At 41.4% G+C, this 19,169-nt stretch overlaps 1 protein-coding gene across 1 annotated transcript in view; it reads left to right on the top strand.

The window, feature by feature from the left end:
• Window positions 1–4,548: 4,548 nt before the first annotated feature.
• The window catches only part of LOC111868204 (phosphatidylinositol 5-phosphate 4-kinase type-2 alpha), a 40,637-nt gene continuing 26,016 nt past the window's right edge, over window positions 4,549–19,169 (top strand). Inside the window, exon 1 of the mRNA XM_023858649.2 lies at window positions 4,549–5,100. Coding sequence (XP_023714417.1) covers window positions 4,966–5,100 — 135 coding nt within the window. The 5' untranslated portion in view covers window positions 4,549–4,965. The remainder of the gene's footprint in view (window positions 5,101–19,169) is intronic.

Raw genomic sequence — 19,169 nt, 5'->3', positions numbered from 1 at the left:
ACACAAAAAATTGTAAACATAATTTCTTATAGAAGAATTACACTTGTTACAGACACATGTGTGCTAGGGGAACCATATAGCTGCAACTAAACATCAACACAGAAAGACGGCAGTTTGCTCACCCACAACTTTTAACACCTGATGATGACCAATTTGGTTGAAACATGTTGTGAAAACTTTTAACGTGTCTAGCGTTTATTAAGTTTTAATAAATTGTTGCACATAAGATTGTAGAACCAATTATAAATACTAAGGCATATGTTGTTTATTTTTGCCTTTGAAATCATCCAGGTTCTCAGCTCATTACCCTACATTACATTGCATTGCATTCCATGGATCCAAAGTTAATCAAAATGACTGTAGGATGTGGAATATGTCATATAAATACAAAACATATATACAAATCCAATGGACTTCTCACACAAGAAACCAAAAAAATACACAGTGACTACACACAAGGCTGTTTAAGGATACATAAGTTATTTTCTAGACAATAGGTATTCATCAACAGAGTAGAATGAATGTGTATTTAAGTATAGTTTCAGTGCTATTTTAAATTGTGCCTCTTCATTCATAAGACCTTTGAGATCAGATGGCAGGTTATTGAAAATGTTGATCCCAGCATAATATGTGCTTTTCTGAAAGCACGAGAAGTTAGCAGTAGGTTTATGAAGACAGTGTTTGTGTCTTGTGTTGACACTGTGTACATCCACAATTGTCTGAAAATGTTCTTCGTTATTTGTAATGAAGTTTATTAATGAATATATATATTCACAAGGCAAAGTTAAGATCTGTAGTCTCTTAAGTAGATCTCTACAGGAATTACAGGATTTGACAACCATCATGACTAACAATTTTCTTTTGCAATGTAAATACCTTTTTACTGTCAGACGAATTACCCCAGAAAATTATTCCATACTTCATTAAAGAGTGAAAATAAGCAAAATAGATCGAGTTGCGAGTGTCAATGTTACTAATATGTAACATGAATCTAACTGCATAACATGCTCTACTTAACTTTGGAATCAACTGATCGATATGGTTTTCCAGTTTAAATGATTATCAATTTGCAAGCCAGGGAATTTTATGTTTACTCCCTCTTTCATATATTTATCATTATATCCTACCAGAGGCTTGCAGTGTAAATCACAAGGTGCATTTCTATATTAAAAAAAAAAGCCCATCTTTAAAAGCCTTGAAACTGGGTGGTATCTTCTGGTCCTTGGTGATGTATATCTGTAGCCAATTTAAAATATATATGTATACATAAAAATAAATAAAAGACCAAGGTCATCTGCATTAAACACTTGTTAAGGAAAGCATCATCCTGCTTTATAAAGTTGTAGGAACTCTTGTTCTATCCCACTATTTCAAGGATACTCAGGTTTGCTGAGTGGTATGCGAATTTGATGTGTGACAGAATTAAATTAACAGATGACAACAGAATGGTTGCATAGAACAGAATTTTATTGTGAAAATAATGGTCACTTGATGAAAAATGCTGGCATTCTAGATGTGGTAGCCCTGGCTCACCTGTAGTGCTTGTCTGCACCTTCTCTGTTGAACTCTCCGTGTGGTCTCACTGTCAGACCTTCACATTTGAATCGTTCCTCATTTGCCAGCCCTCGCCTAAAACATCAGGGTTCTCTCCTGCTTATGTGGGGGGAAAAGACCACATAGTAATTTATTTAGTCTGCACACTGCCTGGCTAAATGCTCCAAGCTGGTCCACAGCTTTGGAAGAATATTAAAATTCTTCCATTAACTACAGAATACACATGACCATCACACAATTACATCTTTTACCATAGCTAAGCTCTCATTTCTTGTATATATCTCAATAGTCACTACATTACCTGATTTGTTAGCATCTGTTATTGCCTTTATGCAATCTACCCTTCCTTTTCGGACAATTATACAGTTTGTATATTACATACAATCCAATCAGTAAGAAGAAAATGCAGAGTTCTTGTTTCTGTTTCTGTTCTTGTTCCATGACCATATGCTCTACTTTGGAAATCTTATGACTTGCAGTTTTCAGGTTATCCAAATGTGATACCATCTGTTTAAATTTTGTAGTCAAGTGTTTGGAACTAAGGTTGAATTTCATGCTTAACTTCTCACAGTACTCATATTCAAGATTCACTTCGGACATAAGTCTTTTGCTTGTATCAAACTGTTTACAGTGGTGACAGACTGTGTTTGCAGTAGAGTAGATTTGCTATAACCTCTGCAACTAGTATTGTAAATTTACCTATTCCAGGTAATGCCACATCGACTGGGGCCATCAGTACAAAGAATTGTAATTCTTTCACTTGGTGGATGAAATTTGTCCACAATGTTCATGCCCCAACAGAAGATAAAATTGATGATTTAAAGGACAGGTTCTACAAAGAACTAGAACATGTATTTGATAAATTTTTGTTAGGGGATTTCAGTGCCAAAGTAGGTAGGGAAAATATTTTCAAACCAACGATTGGGAATGAGAGTTTGCATGAAATTAGTAACAAAAAATCTTATGATCAAAAGTACAACATTCCCACATCCTAACATTCATAAATGTACTTGGACATCTGATTGGAAGAGACACAATGAAATTGACCATATTTTTATAGACAGGAGACAGCATTCAAGTACACTCAATTTCTGATCATTCAGGGCAGCAGATTGTGATACTGACCACTACCTGGTGGTGGCAAAGGTTAGGGAAAGACTGGCAATGAGTAAGCAATCAATGCACAGAGTTCATATGGAGAGGTTCAATCTCAAGAAATTAAATGAGGTAGAGGGTAAGGAACTATATCGTGTTGAAATCTGAAATAGGTTTGCAGATTTTGAAAACATAGACACTGAGGTGGATTGTAATAAAGCTTGGGAAACTATTAGAAAGATTATAAAATTTTCTGCAAAAGAGAGTCTAGTTTATTATGAGCTGAAGAAGCATAAGCCATGGTTCGATGAAGGATACTCAAAATTATTAGACCAAAGGAATTAAGCCAAATTGCAGTGGTTACAGAATCCAAGCAAAATAAATGGGGATAATCTGAACAATATATATTCATGCCATGATGACTCCCAAGAATCAAATCGTTTTCATGTAATATTTTGCCCTTCGTCACCTCAACTATTTCCTCTGAGACATTCACCTCACTCTTAAAAGTATCTATTTTAGACAGTGCATCAGAGTTTGAATTTTGGGATCCAGGTTCATGCATTACCTCATAGCCATATTCCTCGAGTTGGATTCTCCACCTCAACAGTCTCAAACCTGGGTCTTTGACACTCATGATCCAGCTTAGAGGTTTGTGATCACATAGCCTTGAACTTCCTACCATACAAATATGGCTTAAAATTATTAATTCTCTAGACAGTTGCTGCTAACTCCTCTGCTGTACTGTAGTTCTTGGCTTTATTGAAGCTACAACTTGCATACACAACTGGTCTCTCTTTACTTATCTGTCCTTGGGACAGGATCACCCCTGCTCCTTCATTTGACTCATAAGTTGTCAAAATAAAATCCTTTGAGGAATCAAGGTATTGCAAGATGAGTTGTGACATTAACTCGTGTTTTAATGTTTCAAATGCAAATTTCCTGTCCATCCTCCCATTTGTACTTAGCGTCCTTCAGGAATTTGTACAGTGGAGCTGCTATTTTCCTAAACTGTGGGACAAACCTATTGTAGCCTGCTAGCCCCAGGAAACCTTTCAGTTAACTGTCTTTGGAATAGGGAAATTTTCAGGCGATTCTGTCTTGTGGTCGGGTCAAACCCCATCCTCTTGAGATTATGTTCCCAAGGTAACTGACCTCCTTTCTTAAAATTTACATTTGTCTGGCAGGCATTTCAGATTGTACTTGCTCAGCCTCCTGAATACTGTATGTAATTTTACATCATGTTCTGTCCAGCTATTTGCATATGTCATAATGTACAAGAAGTCAAAATAGCATATGCCTGTGAGGCCACTTAAGACCATGTTCATGAGTCTCATTTAAGCACAATACGTCGTTTTAGGTTGCAATGCAAGGGCCGGATTATTGTGACCGACCCCTTATGCATTATGGCTCTTTTAACACAGCAGGTGCAGTCTGAAGGCCAAAAGGCATTTTCCAATATGCCCATTGCCCTTGCTTCATAGTGGTCTCTTTCCTTTTGGCTTTCCCACCAAAATGCTATGTGCATTCCTCCTCTTCCCCTATGCATACTATATGTCCTGCTCATCACATTTTTCTTGACTTGATCATTGTAATTATATTTGGCGAAGAGTGCAACTTACGAAGCATCAGTCTTCATATATGTGTTTTGAGACTGCGGTCGTCTGGTTTGGTCTGGTTTGTAACATCATGTGGTATATGGTAGTACCATATATCATAGGCAGATGCCACTTTTCAGTTCAACGTTGGTAGTAAATAGAGACCAACATTTCGGAGGAACATAGCCTGACACTGTATAGTCCTGTTGGTAGTTGCCAACATTTCGGAAGAATCTTCGTTTTACGAGACCACAACCCGAATCAATTCTCCCGCTTGCAACAGCCATTTACGAGCCTACATTTTCCATGTATGCATGTCAAAGACTTGCTCAACAGTACCACGGATTACTAAATCTGTACGGTGCTAATCCGTGTATGTGTTCTTGCATATGTTTGTAGTTTTATGATATGTCCGACAGGTTACGGTAGAATTTGTTTGTATGTGACAGCAAAATAGTGATCCGTTGTACTTTATTTCGACTTCTCACATATCGACTTCGTTACAGTCAATGCAGTTTATTTTAACGTACAGGAGGTTATAATATTTTGCTATTGTCAAAGAAGGAGAATAATTTGTTATTGTGTTTCTGAGAACATTTCGTTTTATGGATGTAACTAGGTAAATCGTTCTTAGCATTTCATGGAATTTAGTATGGGCCGATAGTGATTTTTAAGCCTGAAAGACAAACTTGGGAAAGATACTTTGAAGGGGACCGCCATGAGTGTTCCTCAAGTTCAAGGTGGATTAAGTAAACTAAAAAAGAAACATTTTCGTGTGAAACACCAAAAAGTGAAACTGTTTCGTGCAAATGAACCTCTTCTGTCCGTTTTCATGTGGGGCGTCAATCATACGGTGAGTGGCAATTCAAAATGTTTAAATTACAGTTCTTGCTGGATATTGTTCTTAGAGGTTCGTAATTATACAGGTACCCTACTCCTCATTTCGAAAGGTTGGTTGGTTGGTTTCCAATGGCTGTATTTGGGATCACTTAACCCATTTTGTTTCTTGCTTCCCAATAGAGAGCACCCAAGTTCTTGCTTTGTTGCATCTTGAAGAAGTTTGCGCTTTTCTTTTGGGAAGCTTTGCCAGGTTTGTTGCCCATTTTATACTACCCAGGGGACACGTATGACTTGAAGAATGTCACGGACGCGAACAACTTTGTCCCCCCCCCCATTTTTAAATGTTGCCATTTACTTTAAGTTCATAGATAATTTATAGAAGTTTCGTTATTCTACTGGGAAGACTGTACCTAAGCAAGGATATAAATCAGATAGTGATTGCTCCTTGAGGTTAATTATATTCCTGGATGGAAAGGAAAGGTTTATCAAATTATTTATACATTATGAAAAACAATGCAAAGTTTAAGAGCTATAGAAATTGAAGGCCGAGTATTATAGATACATACCATTGCAGGCAATTTATGTTATGGTTACTTGAACTGTAGAGAGAACTAGTATGCAGAGAATAACAGCTTTAAAATAATGGTCCACGTTTGCTTTATAGTTTGTTACATTTGTTAATTAAAGTAGGGGCTGCATTTAGCAGTGTGCATTACTGATTCTGACTTAACACATTTCCATTTTCTTCTAGTTAATTAGGCTGATCATAATTCTAAAGTTTGTGGCCTTGAAACATGTGTCATGTTTGTATGCACTTCTTTGCCAAATGTGAAACCTTTTGTAGCTACATCATGCATTTTCTGTGCCATATTTCTTGTCCTTTAGCATCTTATTTGTTTTACTGCAGAACCATTCCACGAGAAATGACAAATGCCTCACAGGGGAGCATATCAAATTTCAGATGTGTTAGGCACAGCTGTACCCATATTTATTACAACTAATAATTATTTTAACCCTAACTAGTTCCAAGAAATAGCATTCATAATTGACTGATTTCATAATTTTAAAGCATTATAGAGATTATGTAACTAAGGTAATAAATGGGCTGGACACACCATTTTTTTTTTTGCAGTAAGTGTTCAGGATCCTCATCTGAATTGCAATTACTTTACAGGTGTATCAGGGCTTTCACTATTTCTGATATATGCTCTTGCAATAGGCATTTTTTATTGTTGGATGAAGGATTACGTTTTTTTAAATCTACAGAGATTTAAGAAACGAGGCAGCACTAATCTGTACCATTACTGTTAACCCTGTGATAATATATGATGCGTGCAATAATATTGAATAGGCCAGACTCTTTTAAGGCATGCTAAGTTTTACAGTCATCATCATCATCCTTTAACTCTCAATGGAACATGGGGCATTAACAAATTGTTGCCATCTCTCATGGTTCTTGCTGAGTTGTTTAATTTCTCCTTATGTCTTCCCAGCAGCCAAGGCTTCCTCTCATGTTGGTCTCTGCCAACTCCTCTTTGGCCTTCCCTTTTTTGTTTGCTCTTGTGGGTTCCACTCCATAACTGCCTCCTCGATTGCATTTTCCTTTTGAAGAGCATGGCTGATCCAGTTCCATTTATGTCTCGTTTTCTGTTCAGTTATTTTTATTTCATTTGTCTGTTTCCATAGTTCGTCATTTGTTATTATAACTGGCCATCTCACATTTACTATTCTGCAGAGGCATCAATTTACAGAACTTTGTAATTTTCTACTTATTTCCTGCGTGGCTCCCCATGTCTCACATCCATATAATAAAATTGATTTCACATTAGAATTGAAAATTCTTAATTTTCAGTGTCTTTATTAGAGTCCGTCACAACGCAACAGTATAAAGGTCAAGGCTAAAATTAGCTTGGCTACATATTTCAGCTATTAAAGCCATCATCAGGCAAACACATGATTACCATATTCACTCACTACTGAACTGCAATTGTGAATATGGTAATCATGTGTTTGCCTGCTGGTGGCTTTAATAGCCGAAACATGTAGCCAAGCTAATTTTAGCCTTGACCTTTATATTGTTGTATTGTGACGGACTCTAATAAAGAAATTGTATATAATAACACAACAGGATGCATGAAATGAAAATTCTTAGTTTTGTTCTTAATCCAATATCACTTGATTTCCAAACTTTCTGTAGTTGATTAAAAGCCCCATTTGCTTTAGATATTTTATTTCTTACATCTTCCATACTGCACCCGCCTCTGTAACTATGCTACCAAGATAAAAGAAAATATCAGCATTTCCTTTTTCTCTTCCATGTAGAGTAAAAGTTTTTTATTTATGTGCATTGCTTTTTTCTGCTTAATTAATCTTCATTCCAACCTTCCTAGCTCCTCTATTTAATTCAACCAACTTTTCTGTCTTATCTTTAAAATGTTGTGCTAAAAGACATATATCATCTGCAAAATCCAAGTCCTCCAGTTTATGTGTGAGATCCCATTGTATTCCTCTTTGTGTTCTGTGATTCTCCTCATTACTGAATCCATCATAACAAGGAAAATGGTTGGTGAGAGGATACGCACTTGTTTGACACCTGTACCTGTCTCAATAGGTCAACTAAGTTTCCCATTGTGTACCATTTGACAAGTACAATCTTTGTATGATTCTTGTATGGGACCCTTGCTCTAAATAATCCTGGGGTCCCCACCCCGGCTCCAGCAACCACCGCCCGGGCAGCAGATTCCACTCCCATGGCGACACCGCACCCACCCCCTGTTGGTACCATCGCCGCTACGGAGGCCGGTCGGAAAAGTGTACTTAGCCCTGTGCATACAGCCAGCAGGGGAAACCAACGCAGCAGACATCACCAGCGGCACATGTCTGCTCTACGAGTGGTCGCCTCTTCGTTATGGATAGACTTAGGAAACGGCAGTTCCTGGTCGACGCGGTCCCGACCTTTGTGCGGCTAACGGTACGATCATCCACACCTACGGATGGCTACCCCTCAACCTCAACCTGGGACTAAGCCGAGATTTCACGTGGCGGTTCGTTTTGGCCGACGTCACATATCCCCTGATCGGCGTGGACTTTCTCTCGCGTTTCGGCCTCCTGGCGGACTGCCGAAGCAACCGTCTGCTGGACGGGGTCACGTCATTGTCTGTTTCGGCCCAAGCCGGCAGCTCGCTGATCCCCAGCTTCAAGACCGTCACTGGCGGCACACCGGTCGACAGCCTCCTCGCCGAATTCCCGGACCCCACTCTCCCAGCCGGAGTCCAGCACAAAGTGCGCTACAACACCCTCAATGACATTCAGCCTATACGAGGCCCACCGGTCACATGTCACCTACGGTGACTCCACCGGACCGGCTCTCTATCGCCAAAGCCGAGATCGACGCCATGTTGCGGGACGGCACAGCTCGCCGTTCAGGGAGTTCTTTGTCTTCCGCTCTACACGTCATGCCCAAGAAGCACAACGGTTGGAGTCTATGCGGCAACTACGGAGCTCTAAAAGGCCGGACCATTCCCGACCGCTACCCTGTCCGTCATATCCATGACTATGCCCACCAGCTTTTCAGTTGTTTCTTCTCCAAGATCGACCTGTTGAGAGATTGCAATCAAATCGCTGTACATCCCGACGGTATACAGAAGAACGCCATTACCATTTCATTCGGCCTATTCGAGTTCCCCTTCCTGGCCTATGGCTTGCGAAACGCCACCCAGAAGTTCCACCGCTTCATGGACGACTTTCTACCGGGACTAGGCTTTGTTTCGCCCACTTGGACGACACCCTCGTCTTCTCCCGGTCACTCGAAGAGCACGAGCAACACCAATGGACTCCCTTTGACCAACTTCAGAGGTACGGGTTCCTCGTCAACCCGAGTTCATTTTCCTCGGTTACAAGGTGTTCGCCGAGGGTTCCCAACCTCTTGAAGAATGAGTGACACATCGCCATGACTGCCACCCTCCCAAGACCGCCAATCAGCTCCGTCAAATTCTGGGCATGCTGAACTTCTGTAGGTGATTTCTGCCCCACATGGCGGACACCCAAGCACCAATTCATGACATTCTCTCAGGCCCCAGAGTCAAGTGCTCCCAAAAACTCATTCAAGATAACGGGTAACATGTAGTGTTAGACGTACATGTTCGGTGCTAGCAAATTGTGGGCAGACCACATACACGCAGGAACGTAAGCAAAATCGATAACATGAAATTATCGTACCACTGAAATTGGTCTAGAGTTACTAGACCCGTCATAACCATTCGTAACTCGAATTTTATGGCAAGTGTTCATTTTTTCCTCTTTTTTTTTTCGGGAACTTAAATTTCTTGGGTGCAGTCAGCGTTTGTAGTTGTCAACTTCAGGACGAATGTGTGGAATCTCATGCACAGCAGGATCAGTCCGGTTGTACTGGAAGGTCGATCTTTGCTGGACATTGACACCTCCGTTGGTGTATGTAATGTGACTTGTCATTCCCGGTCATTAGAGCCTGGAAGATGTGTTATGATAGAAACTTTTTTTATATTCTGGAGATCGTAATTTTTAATTTGAACACTTCGGAACGTGTAGTGGCGATGATTCTTGCTCTCCAATAGGTGAAGCTGATAAGAAAAAAATCCTAGTGCTGTGAACCTTTCTTTAACATGATAAGGAGGTGACGTTGCTTGTGGTTGGGTGCTGATAGCTCTGATATTCTATATCGTCTGACTTTTCCTGCCCTTGCTGGGAAGCCAAAGCACACATGAGTCGGTATTGTGAAGACAGTTTTTTGGCTACTTCTTTCCGTGGCTTCTGATGCGTTAGTTTTATGATGTGATCAGCTTGTAGTTTTGTTACTCTTGACATGAGGCATTGTTAAAATTTGATAGGTACAGCGGCCTTTAGTAGCTCAAAATCTGTTCATATAAGCCTCTGAATTAATGACAATATGCGTATCACTTAAAGTCAGTGGACTAACCTTCAAGCCCTAGCTAGTGAGCTCTCTCAGGTCTTAGAATACATCAGCCCTTAAGTCACCAGCTGCGATATGAATATCCTGACGAGCCACACCATGATTCCTCGCTCTCAGGATCTTCCTAAAGGAATATAATAAAAACTCCGTAGCCTGTAGTCCACAAGAGAACTATACCGATCGAGCGACCGCCACTTGTCGGCGAAGTTAGTGCAAACTTTTGCGGATAGAGGGTGTCACGTGGTCAGCGACGAATCCCCACCGCCGTTAATCTCGGTTTTATAGACCGGAGCCGCTATTTCCTTGAACTTGCTCCACAGTTATCCTCACGAGGCTGAGTGGACCCCGTTCTAGACCCACTACTCCTCAGAAAATGTGGTGGCACCGGGAATCGAACCCGTGACCTCCCGATCTGTAGGCAGGAACTCTGACCACTAGACCACAGAGGCAGTGNGTAGTCCACAAGAGAACTATACCGATCGAGCGACCGCCACTTGTCGGCGAAGTTAGTGCAAACTTTTGCGGATAGAGGGTGTCACGTGGTCAGCGACGAATCCCCACCGCCGTTAATCTCGGTTTTATAGACCGGAGCCGCTATTTCCTTGAACTTGCTCCACAGTTATCCTCACGAGGCTGAGTGGACCCCGTTCTAGACCCACTACTCCTCAGAAAATGTGGTGGCACCGGGAATCGAACCCGTGACCTCCCGATCTGTAGGCAGGAACTCTGACCACTAGACCACAGAGGCGGTGAAAGGAACATAATCTGTTCCACACAGTGCCTTTGTTCTTACCCTGATGCAGGTTCACACGTATCCACAAATCTCGAATTTGGTTACAGATTAAGGCACCGTGCTGAACAGAATCATGAAGACGGGCCACAATAAATATTCAAGCAGACTCTTTTCCATTAAGCTTCTATTTTATGTTTCCTTATTAAGGAGAGAGCATTTCGTTTTTAGTTCTCAGCCGGTATTCTCGGGTTCAGAGGGAGGTTTAACGGTAAAAGCAGATTTCCGTTTTATATAACTTTTACTATGTTAATCGAAATCGCTTTTAGGCAGGTGACCACAATGAAATCTACGCGGCTCGGCGAAACAATTTGGAAATCACTTGTGTAGTTACTTTCTTTGGTTAGGGCAGTGTTTCTCAACCGGTGGGATGTAAAAGTCGGTTTAGCGGGACGTGAGATCTCGAAAGCAATGGTTTCCACAGTCATATCCAGTGAGACAAAAACTTTCCTACATTTAAATATAAGCTTTTCATTGCTGCTGCAGTATAAACCTACTTATGCTAACAGCGCTGTTTTTTTATGTAATTATAGCAATAAAGCACATACAAAGCGTTATGATAGTATTTGTTCTTAAGAGGTTTCATTAAAGAGCAGTATTGTAAGTGTAAAAATACACTTGAAAAAATGTTACTGTGGTGAGGCTACATTTTTTTCCTCTCTCCACCCTCCACAATATTACCGATGAGATTCCAGGTGCAAAAACTAACACTGGGTAAAGAAGAGTTCAGCTGTATATAGTTTGGAAAGCGATGTATGTAACTATATACTCGTAGTAGTGCGCCAGGCTTTGGCAATTGTCGAAATGAAGTTATCTGATTTTCTAGAGCTATTGAATGGTTTGTGTATCTAACATCTCGTATACATTGCCTATAACAATGGTGAGCGGTCCTGCCCGGGCATGAAGCCAAATAAAGTATTATAAACGTTGTCTGTTTGTAGAATGCACGTTAAGGTTCTGAAGCATATGCAGATTTTACTGCTAATACGAGTGTGTCTGTGTAAAATGTCACCAAACAGATTTTACAGGCCATTGGATTCATTCTCACGTCTAAGTAATTCGCCGTTATGCCTTTATTTTACACTTTCATAAAAAAAAATACACCAGTAAAATTGAAGACACAGATCTGACATTTCAAAGCTAGTCTCCCTATGTGTATCATATATTTTCCCCGTATTTAATAAAATTTTACTGTATAGAAAAATGACTTAACTAAGAGTAGTTTTAAATCTTAATGCTGTATGTACGAGTATTTTATGCCGTATACTACTCTCAAAGCTGCTGCGCGATCTGAGTATGAACTATCTTCGCTGAGATCTTGGGTTCGAATCCCACTCAAGGTATGGATGTCTGTACTCTTGGTCGTCGACTTACGACGTATGCGACTTAGACCGGCCGCACTTACGACCACAAAAAATATGAAAAATAAAAGATGATTAAGATGTAAAAGTTTGTAAAAATAAATTATAACCATGGTAAAAAGATTAGAAAGGTTAAAAAATACTGTTAATAAATATATGGCCGACATACGACCAGATCGACTTACGACCTGTCAGTCAGAACGGAAGTCGGTCGTAAGTCGACGACCAAGTGTATTGTGTACGTTTATTCTGTGCTTGTGTTGTTCTGTGTGTATGTAGAGATCTTGCGCCGGACTGAACCTACGTCCAAGGAGTCCTACCAATAATGTATTAAAAAAAAACTTCGTGATTTTAGTCCGCAAGCGAACTATACCGACCGAGCGACCGCCGCTTGTCGGCTAAGTTAGTGCCAACTTTAGCGGATAGAGGGTGTCGCATGGTCAGCGCAACGAATCCCCACGGCCGTTAATCTCGGTTTTCTAGACCGGAGACGCAATTTCTTTGAAATAGCTCCTCACTTATCATCACGAGGCTGAGTGGACCCCGTTCCATAATAATAATAATCTTAAATAAACCTTTGCAGTAGTTAATAAATGTGCGGTCTAAGGCATGTATTATCTTCTACCTCCTTAACTTTGCGATCGTGGTTTCGAATCCGAAGGTAGTCATGGATATATGCCCCCTTTCTTTCCGTGTTCATGTTTTCTTGCTTAGGCAGAGTCATTGTGAAGGCCCTGTCTCCCCTCCAAGGAATCTTTATTTCTGTAATTAATATTCTTAAACCCTGAAAACGCGAGATCTTGGACCGTATTGGCCTGTAATGCCATACAAGAAGTAATTAATGAATATTTACAATCCAATACTAATACAGGAAATTAAGGTAAATGGACAAACAGGATTAACGACAAATTGAGAGAGATGGGATGTATACATATATGTGTGTGTGTATGTATATATATTTGTATAGTGTATACACACACACACACACACACATACATACTGGGGAGAAACGTGAGAACTTTGGTAGTGAAATACACAGAAGAATTAAATGGCGTTCGGAGGCACTGAACAGGTTGGTCTAGAAGTAACGCTCTAGGCTTATATTCTGGATGTGCTTGGTTCGAATCTCGGCCGGAACACCGGTTATCTTGACGGTTTTCGTGGTTTCCTCAGTCCCTTTAGACAAATAACTGGGCTAGTACCTCGGCTAGGCCATTACAGCTTCCTTCCAAACCTTTCAAGTTGCTCATTATCATACCACCCGACGCTGTATAGTCACGATATTGAAAAAGCGCCGTTAAATAACCCACGGAAGAAACAGACATTGAAAGATAGAATAGAGTTTCAGATATTTCGAAGAAAATTTCCCTAAGTGAATGTGCTGATGTAAGGATAATTTGGGAAAGAGAATACTATATCAGGGGCCGTAGTAGAGATGAAAGAAGAGGATTCACGTTGTGGAGGTTAGGAATATGGAAATTAAAAGGTTTCTTTTGTTTTCCTAAGCCCCCTCCGCTCATGCAAGTGTGGCTTAGTATTGTCACATGTAGGGTGGTACGCATGACGAAAGTAACGGGTTCTAGTTTGGATGATTGGATTTATTAGCACTTCGTTTACACTCTTGTTCTTAATTACATTTAATACAGCCCTATCTCTGATATACACTTTCTAGTTCTCCGATGCACACGCACTAAAATTGTCCGTTTTCACTAGTCGTCTCCTGGCAACGGATTAACACAGAAAGTAGCACTTGAAATCGTCTTCAATCACTCTGGAACCTCGAAACTAAAAATCCTTCTGGACTCAGTCCTCCAACTCACGACTGACTCGTAACTGCCTTGAACGAATCAGAGTCAGAGTTAGCCCTCTGTCAGTACAGACTTTACAGAGCAGATTATGCCTACGTTTCTTATGCTACAACGAAAACTTAGTCATTTGAACGGTCGTAAGCTTGACCACCTCCAAGTTTAAGCCTCTTGTATTTTCTGTGTCTCTCTTCACGTTGTCCTATACCGCGAACATGTTCATTCTCATAATTTTGTATGACTTCTGAAATACTTCTGTCATTCTTACTTATATATCCGCGAAACGGACATGGACCTACAGTAAACACATATCACATGATCCCTATGCAGCCAGTCTATTGGCGCGCTAGTCGGATCTACAGAAAACACAGCTTCCTCTATTTCTTGTCGGACCGTGTTCACAGAGCAGTTACCTGGCTACGCTTTGATCAAATCCGTTACAGTATGCTGATTATGCCGCTGCCACTTCATTCCAAATCCTTTCATATTCAGCATACACGGTGTGTCCACGATCCGTTAGGACTCTTTGCCCTGCAATGCCATCTGTTGGCGAATTGTGGTGTCAAGATTCTTGAAGTTTCAGCTGTGGCTGTCTATAATTTCAAAGCGCAAGCGTCGTTGAATCATGTGTTTTGACCTTGAATTTAACAGTACTCTTCTGACGCTCGTCGGAAAATGACGGTTGAACAGAGAGCCAACATCAAATTTTGTTTGAAGTTAGGCAAAATAGCCGGAGAAGCGTAGGAAATGATGAAAAGTATGTACGGTAGAGATTGTTTTAGTCGCTCGAACATTTTTCGATGGTATGCTGTATTTCGTGACGGCAGGGAGGACATTGAAGACGCTCCACGTGCATCAAAGCCGAGAACAGGTCGCACCGAAGAAAACGTGAAAAAGTGACCGAAATCCTTGTATCAGACAGATGTTTTTCTGCGAGACTCATCGAGGAGCTTTTGGGAATACCAAAATATATTGTGCATCAAATTCTGACCGAGGATTTGGGCAAACGGAAGGTCTGTGCGCGGTTTGTACCGCACGCTCTCTCAGGCGATGAAAAACATGCCAGAGTGGAACACTGCAAAGACATGTTACGGTTGGCCCAAAATGATACAAAATTTACAAAATCGATTGTTACTGGTGACGAGACATGGCGTTTTCAATATGAGCCTCTCACAAAGCGGCAAAGTGCAGCGTGTTTGAACCCAAAGAAGCCGAAACCAAAGAAAGTGCGCATGCAAAAGAGTCTAGTAAAGACACTGCTAACCGTTTTCTTCGATTCCAAAGGAATCTTTCACAAGGAATTTCTGCCAGAAGGTCAAACAGTGAATTCTGATTATTATCTCGGAGTCCTCAATCGTTTGTGAGCGAGAATTCTCGAATCCGACCTGAATATCGAGAGAAAGGTTCCTGGTCGCTCCTCCACAATGCACCACCCAGAAAATCGAAGATCGTGCGCGATTTTTTGGCCAGGAAAGGGATCACAGTCCTTGATCATCCTCCGTATTCGCCAGATTTGGCTCCAGCAGATTTCTGGTTCCCAAAAATTAAGTTGGCGAAGAAAGGAGACCGTCACGACACCATCCAGGACATCCAAAGGGAATGTACCGCAGTTTTAAATGCGATTCCACAAAAGGAGTACAGTGACTGTTTTCGAAAACTTTTCAATCGATTCCAGCTGTGTATTGATTCAGAAGGAGACTATTTGAATAAAAAGAGTGACATTTTGAAAATAATTCACGTCTTGTATTTTTAATGAACACAGTCCTAACAGAACCTGGACACACTGTATTCGTCATCCTACCTTTCGACGCCGTATAGTCGTTATGACTGTAGTGTCGGATGATCAGATCATAGTGAATAATGGATTAGAAAGGATGTGGAAAGAAACGGCCATGACCTAATATACGGCTCTGTCGGAGGGCTGTCTCAGCCGCGATTCGAACCGGGCCATCTTGAGCCAACTTTGTATTATTATTGTTAAATGTTATACATTTTGTGTAGTGAGCCGACTTGGACTGAATGAATGAAGTTCGATTAGAGCGTCGTGTAAAGTAAGGAGTATACTGAAACGATACGGACCAGAATTAAATTCGCCCGATGGCATGGACTCCTAACACGAACTTAATCTAAATCCGTGTGTGATTGTTTCGGAGTTGAAACAAAAGAACATACACAGACCACCTTCCCTGTGTGTTCTAATTCTGTGCCCTCCATGCAAGTAACGCGTACAGACTAAGCCGTGAAATGTATTTCTTTATTTGTATATGTCAACTCTGTTGGCCAACTTGGAGTAGAAGTTTGCTCTATTTTTACATCACTAGCTCTGCTCTGATAGTAGACAAGAGATTCCTTAAATTTGTATTTTTGTCTACTTGGCAGCTCGTGTTGAGTGAGGCCTAGATAGTAGGGTGTTTGGTCTATGTTTAATTTTGATTGGCCCTCATCCAGAAGAGAGTAGGCCTATACAGTAACAAAAAAACTATAGATATACCTGTAACAAGCCGTGAAGGCCCATAGGGTTGTGAGACGTTGTGGGTCCCACATTATCTAGACAATCGGCTCAAAGATGGCGGTAAGATTGTCAGCCTTACGCGCCGGCCGCGCTTTAGTCCCCAGGAAAATTATTTAATTAATTCCTGGTACTTATTTCTATACAGAGTGAGCAGAATTACAAACTTGTTTTTCATCCGAGAGAGGGTAGTTAGTTTTGCCTGTATTAGACCTGAGGTTTTTACCTCTGTACATATTCATTGTAGAGTCTTCTGGGCATAGCTCCGCCTCCATGTGGTAAAGAGTTTGTCGCCTCCTTAAAGGGTTTTCAGTGCAGGAGGCAAGAAGTTTCTTTGAAACGTCAGTAATTGTGCTTCCTCTTACACCAAAGTCGACCGTGAAGGAGAAGATAAGTTCCTTCGAAACACTGATCATTTTTACCAATCCGACACGGTATGTTATTACCCCCTCCCCCAAATATAACGAATTGTTACCTGCTTTGTGGTGATAACTTGTTCTAATCAGTAATTTGTTTTTCGCTCGTTTTCTACAAAGACAGTTACTGACATTCGGAAATGACATGGGCAAGGTATGGGGGTCAATTTTTTAAGTTTGTTGCAAAAAATATTTAGGTAAACTTAAGTTTTTAAATAAATTGTATATTAGTTTTTTCCAGTCCAGTCATTCCTTCGTGTTTAAATATATTTTTTTCTATTGTGTGTGTTACGAACAAATGTACGTGTACGCCATACCGTTGAATACCACCAGGGAGAAAGCCCTTGTTTCTACCCATTGTTATCCCTATTCTTATGGTGTTTTGTGTTGACGGGTCCGTCTGACAGGTGTGATGTTCTAAATTAATAGAGTGTCTGTGATTGAGTCTTTGTTCATTTAATGATGCCTTTTCAGCTGCGTTAAGTATATACAGGGTAGAACAAAACTGGCACACAAGATGTCCGTAGTGTGATTCCTTGTTAAAGAGCAAGTCGAAAACCTTGTATAAGGAATGTATTATGACGTTCAGTTTTCAAGATACACGACATCGTCAAATGGTCCAGGCTATTAACAATAACAGTTACAATAACTGTTGGAAGCGGCCTCCGTCCGTTTTAAAGTAGACAGCATTGCCCCTCACGGCGTTCTCTCGGACACGCATTAACATGTTGGCATCGACCGTTGTCACGGCTGCTTGAAGTCTTACCGTGAGATCAATGACAGTCCTGGGATAGATTGCATAAACGTACTCTTTCAGGTTTCCCCAAAGGAACAAATCCATGGGAGTTGGATCCGGCGTGAGGAGCCTTGCATTCGCCGTCGAATATCGTGGATATGTCGCGTTCAACCACTGCCTTACATCTTCCCCGTAGTGCACTGCAGCTCCATCTCTACCTCACAGTTTTTTTTTATTGCTGGTGGGGTGGGACTAAGTCCCTCGTACTGCGGCCACTTCTGGCCTATTGTACCAGCTCCAGATGATAGGTGAGGGTGATTGTGGAGCAATTGGAATGAAGATTGGCAGGGGAAACCGAAGTACTCGGAGAAAACCTGCCCCAGCGCCACTTTGTTCGCCACAAATCCCACTTGACCAGACCCGGGATCGAACCCGGGCCGCCGCGGTGGGAAGCAAGCGCCTAACCGCTAGAGACATCTTCGAGCAGTCGTGTTTCTAGAAAATCACGGCATTGTCGAGCAGTCAACCTGTTGAGTAGTAGATTAGGGGCCCTCGATAAGGCCTCCGACAATACCAGCCCAAATGATGACGCTGAAGCGGGCTTGATACCCGTTTTCGTGGATAGCATGGGGAGTATCTCCTGCCGAGAGGTGACTATTTTGGACGTTGGAAACCAACTTGTAAGCAAAATATATGGTGTGTGTCCACAGGATGTTATAATAAAAAAGATCATCCGAAGTATGTTAATGTCGTAGCAGTTTGCAGAATTGCATCCGTAGAGGACGATCGTCTGGGAAGAGGTGCGCGCTCCGCGAATAGTACGGATGTAGCAGTTGATCGTGATGAAGTGTTTCGAGGACCCTCAGTTGGAGTCATTCAGTTTTCACGCAATATCGCGTGAGTTTATCCACGGCTCTCGTCCCACAGTTGCAATTATGATATATTCATTAGGTGGTGTCTGTTCGGCCTTGCACGACCTGCATTCACGTGTGTCGTAGTTGTTACACTTGCTCTCTCATGAAGGCGCTGCTCCAATCGTCGAAACACATCGGCGTCTGAGTGACGACGACCATGGTTGACCAGGCTAATGTAGCGCTTATTTACCGTGCAGCAGTACCAGCTCGACTGTTGCAGCTACGGAGGGTTGTAGGTCTATAGGTAACAGCATACTCGTATGTTTCGAGGAACTGAGGAAGACTGCGAAAACGTACGTCAGGATGGCCGTCCATCAGATCGAGATTAGACCCCGGGACATCCCGAATACGAAGCAGGAATGTGAACCGTATGAACGTATTCATGTTATATTTTAGGGAGGGGGAGGTGGTGTTCGAGAAATAAGGTCAACAGAGACCACATTATTACGTAACTTCACAAATCAGCTCTTCTACGGACATTCTACGAGTTTTTGTCAAGAAAGCATGCTTCGTTGTTTGGTTCCACATATTTCACGGAGAAGTTTGAATGCCTGCCTCCCCCATAATTTGTGCAGTACAACTTAGGTGTAAGCCATAGACCGT

Source organism: Cryptotermes secundus, unplaced genomic scaffold (assembly GCF_002891405.2).
Source record: "Cryptotermes secundus unplaced genomic scaffold, Csec_1.0 scaffold146, whole genome shotgun sequence".
NCBI classification, from domain to species: domain Eukaryota; kingdom Metazoa; phylum Arthropoda; class Insecta; order Blattodea; family Kalotermitidae; genus Cryptotermes; species Cryptotermes secundus.
The sequence above is the reverse complement of the archived record's forward strand: the minus strand, read 5'-3'. Positions and strand labels throughout refer to the sequence as shown.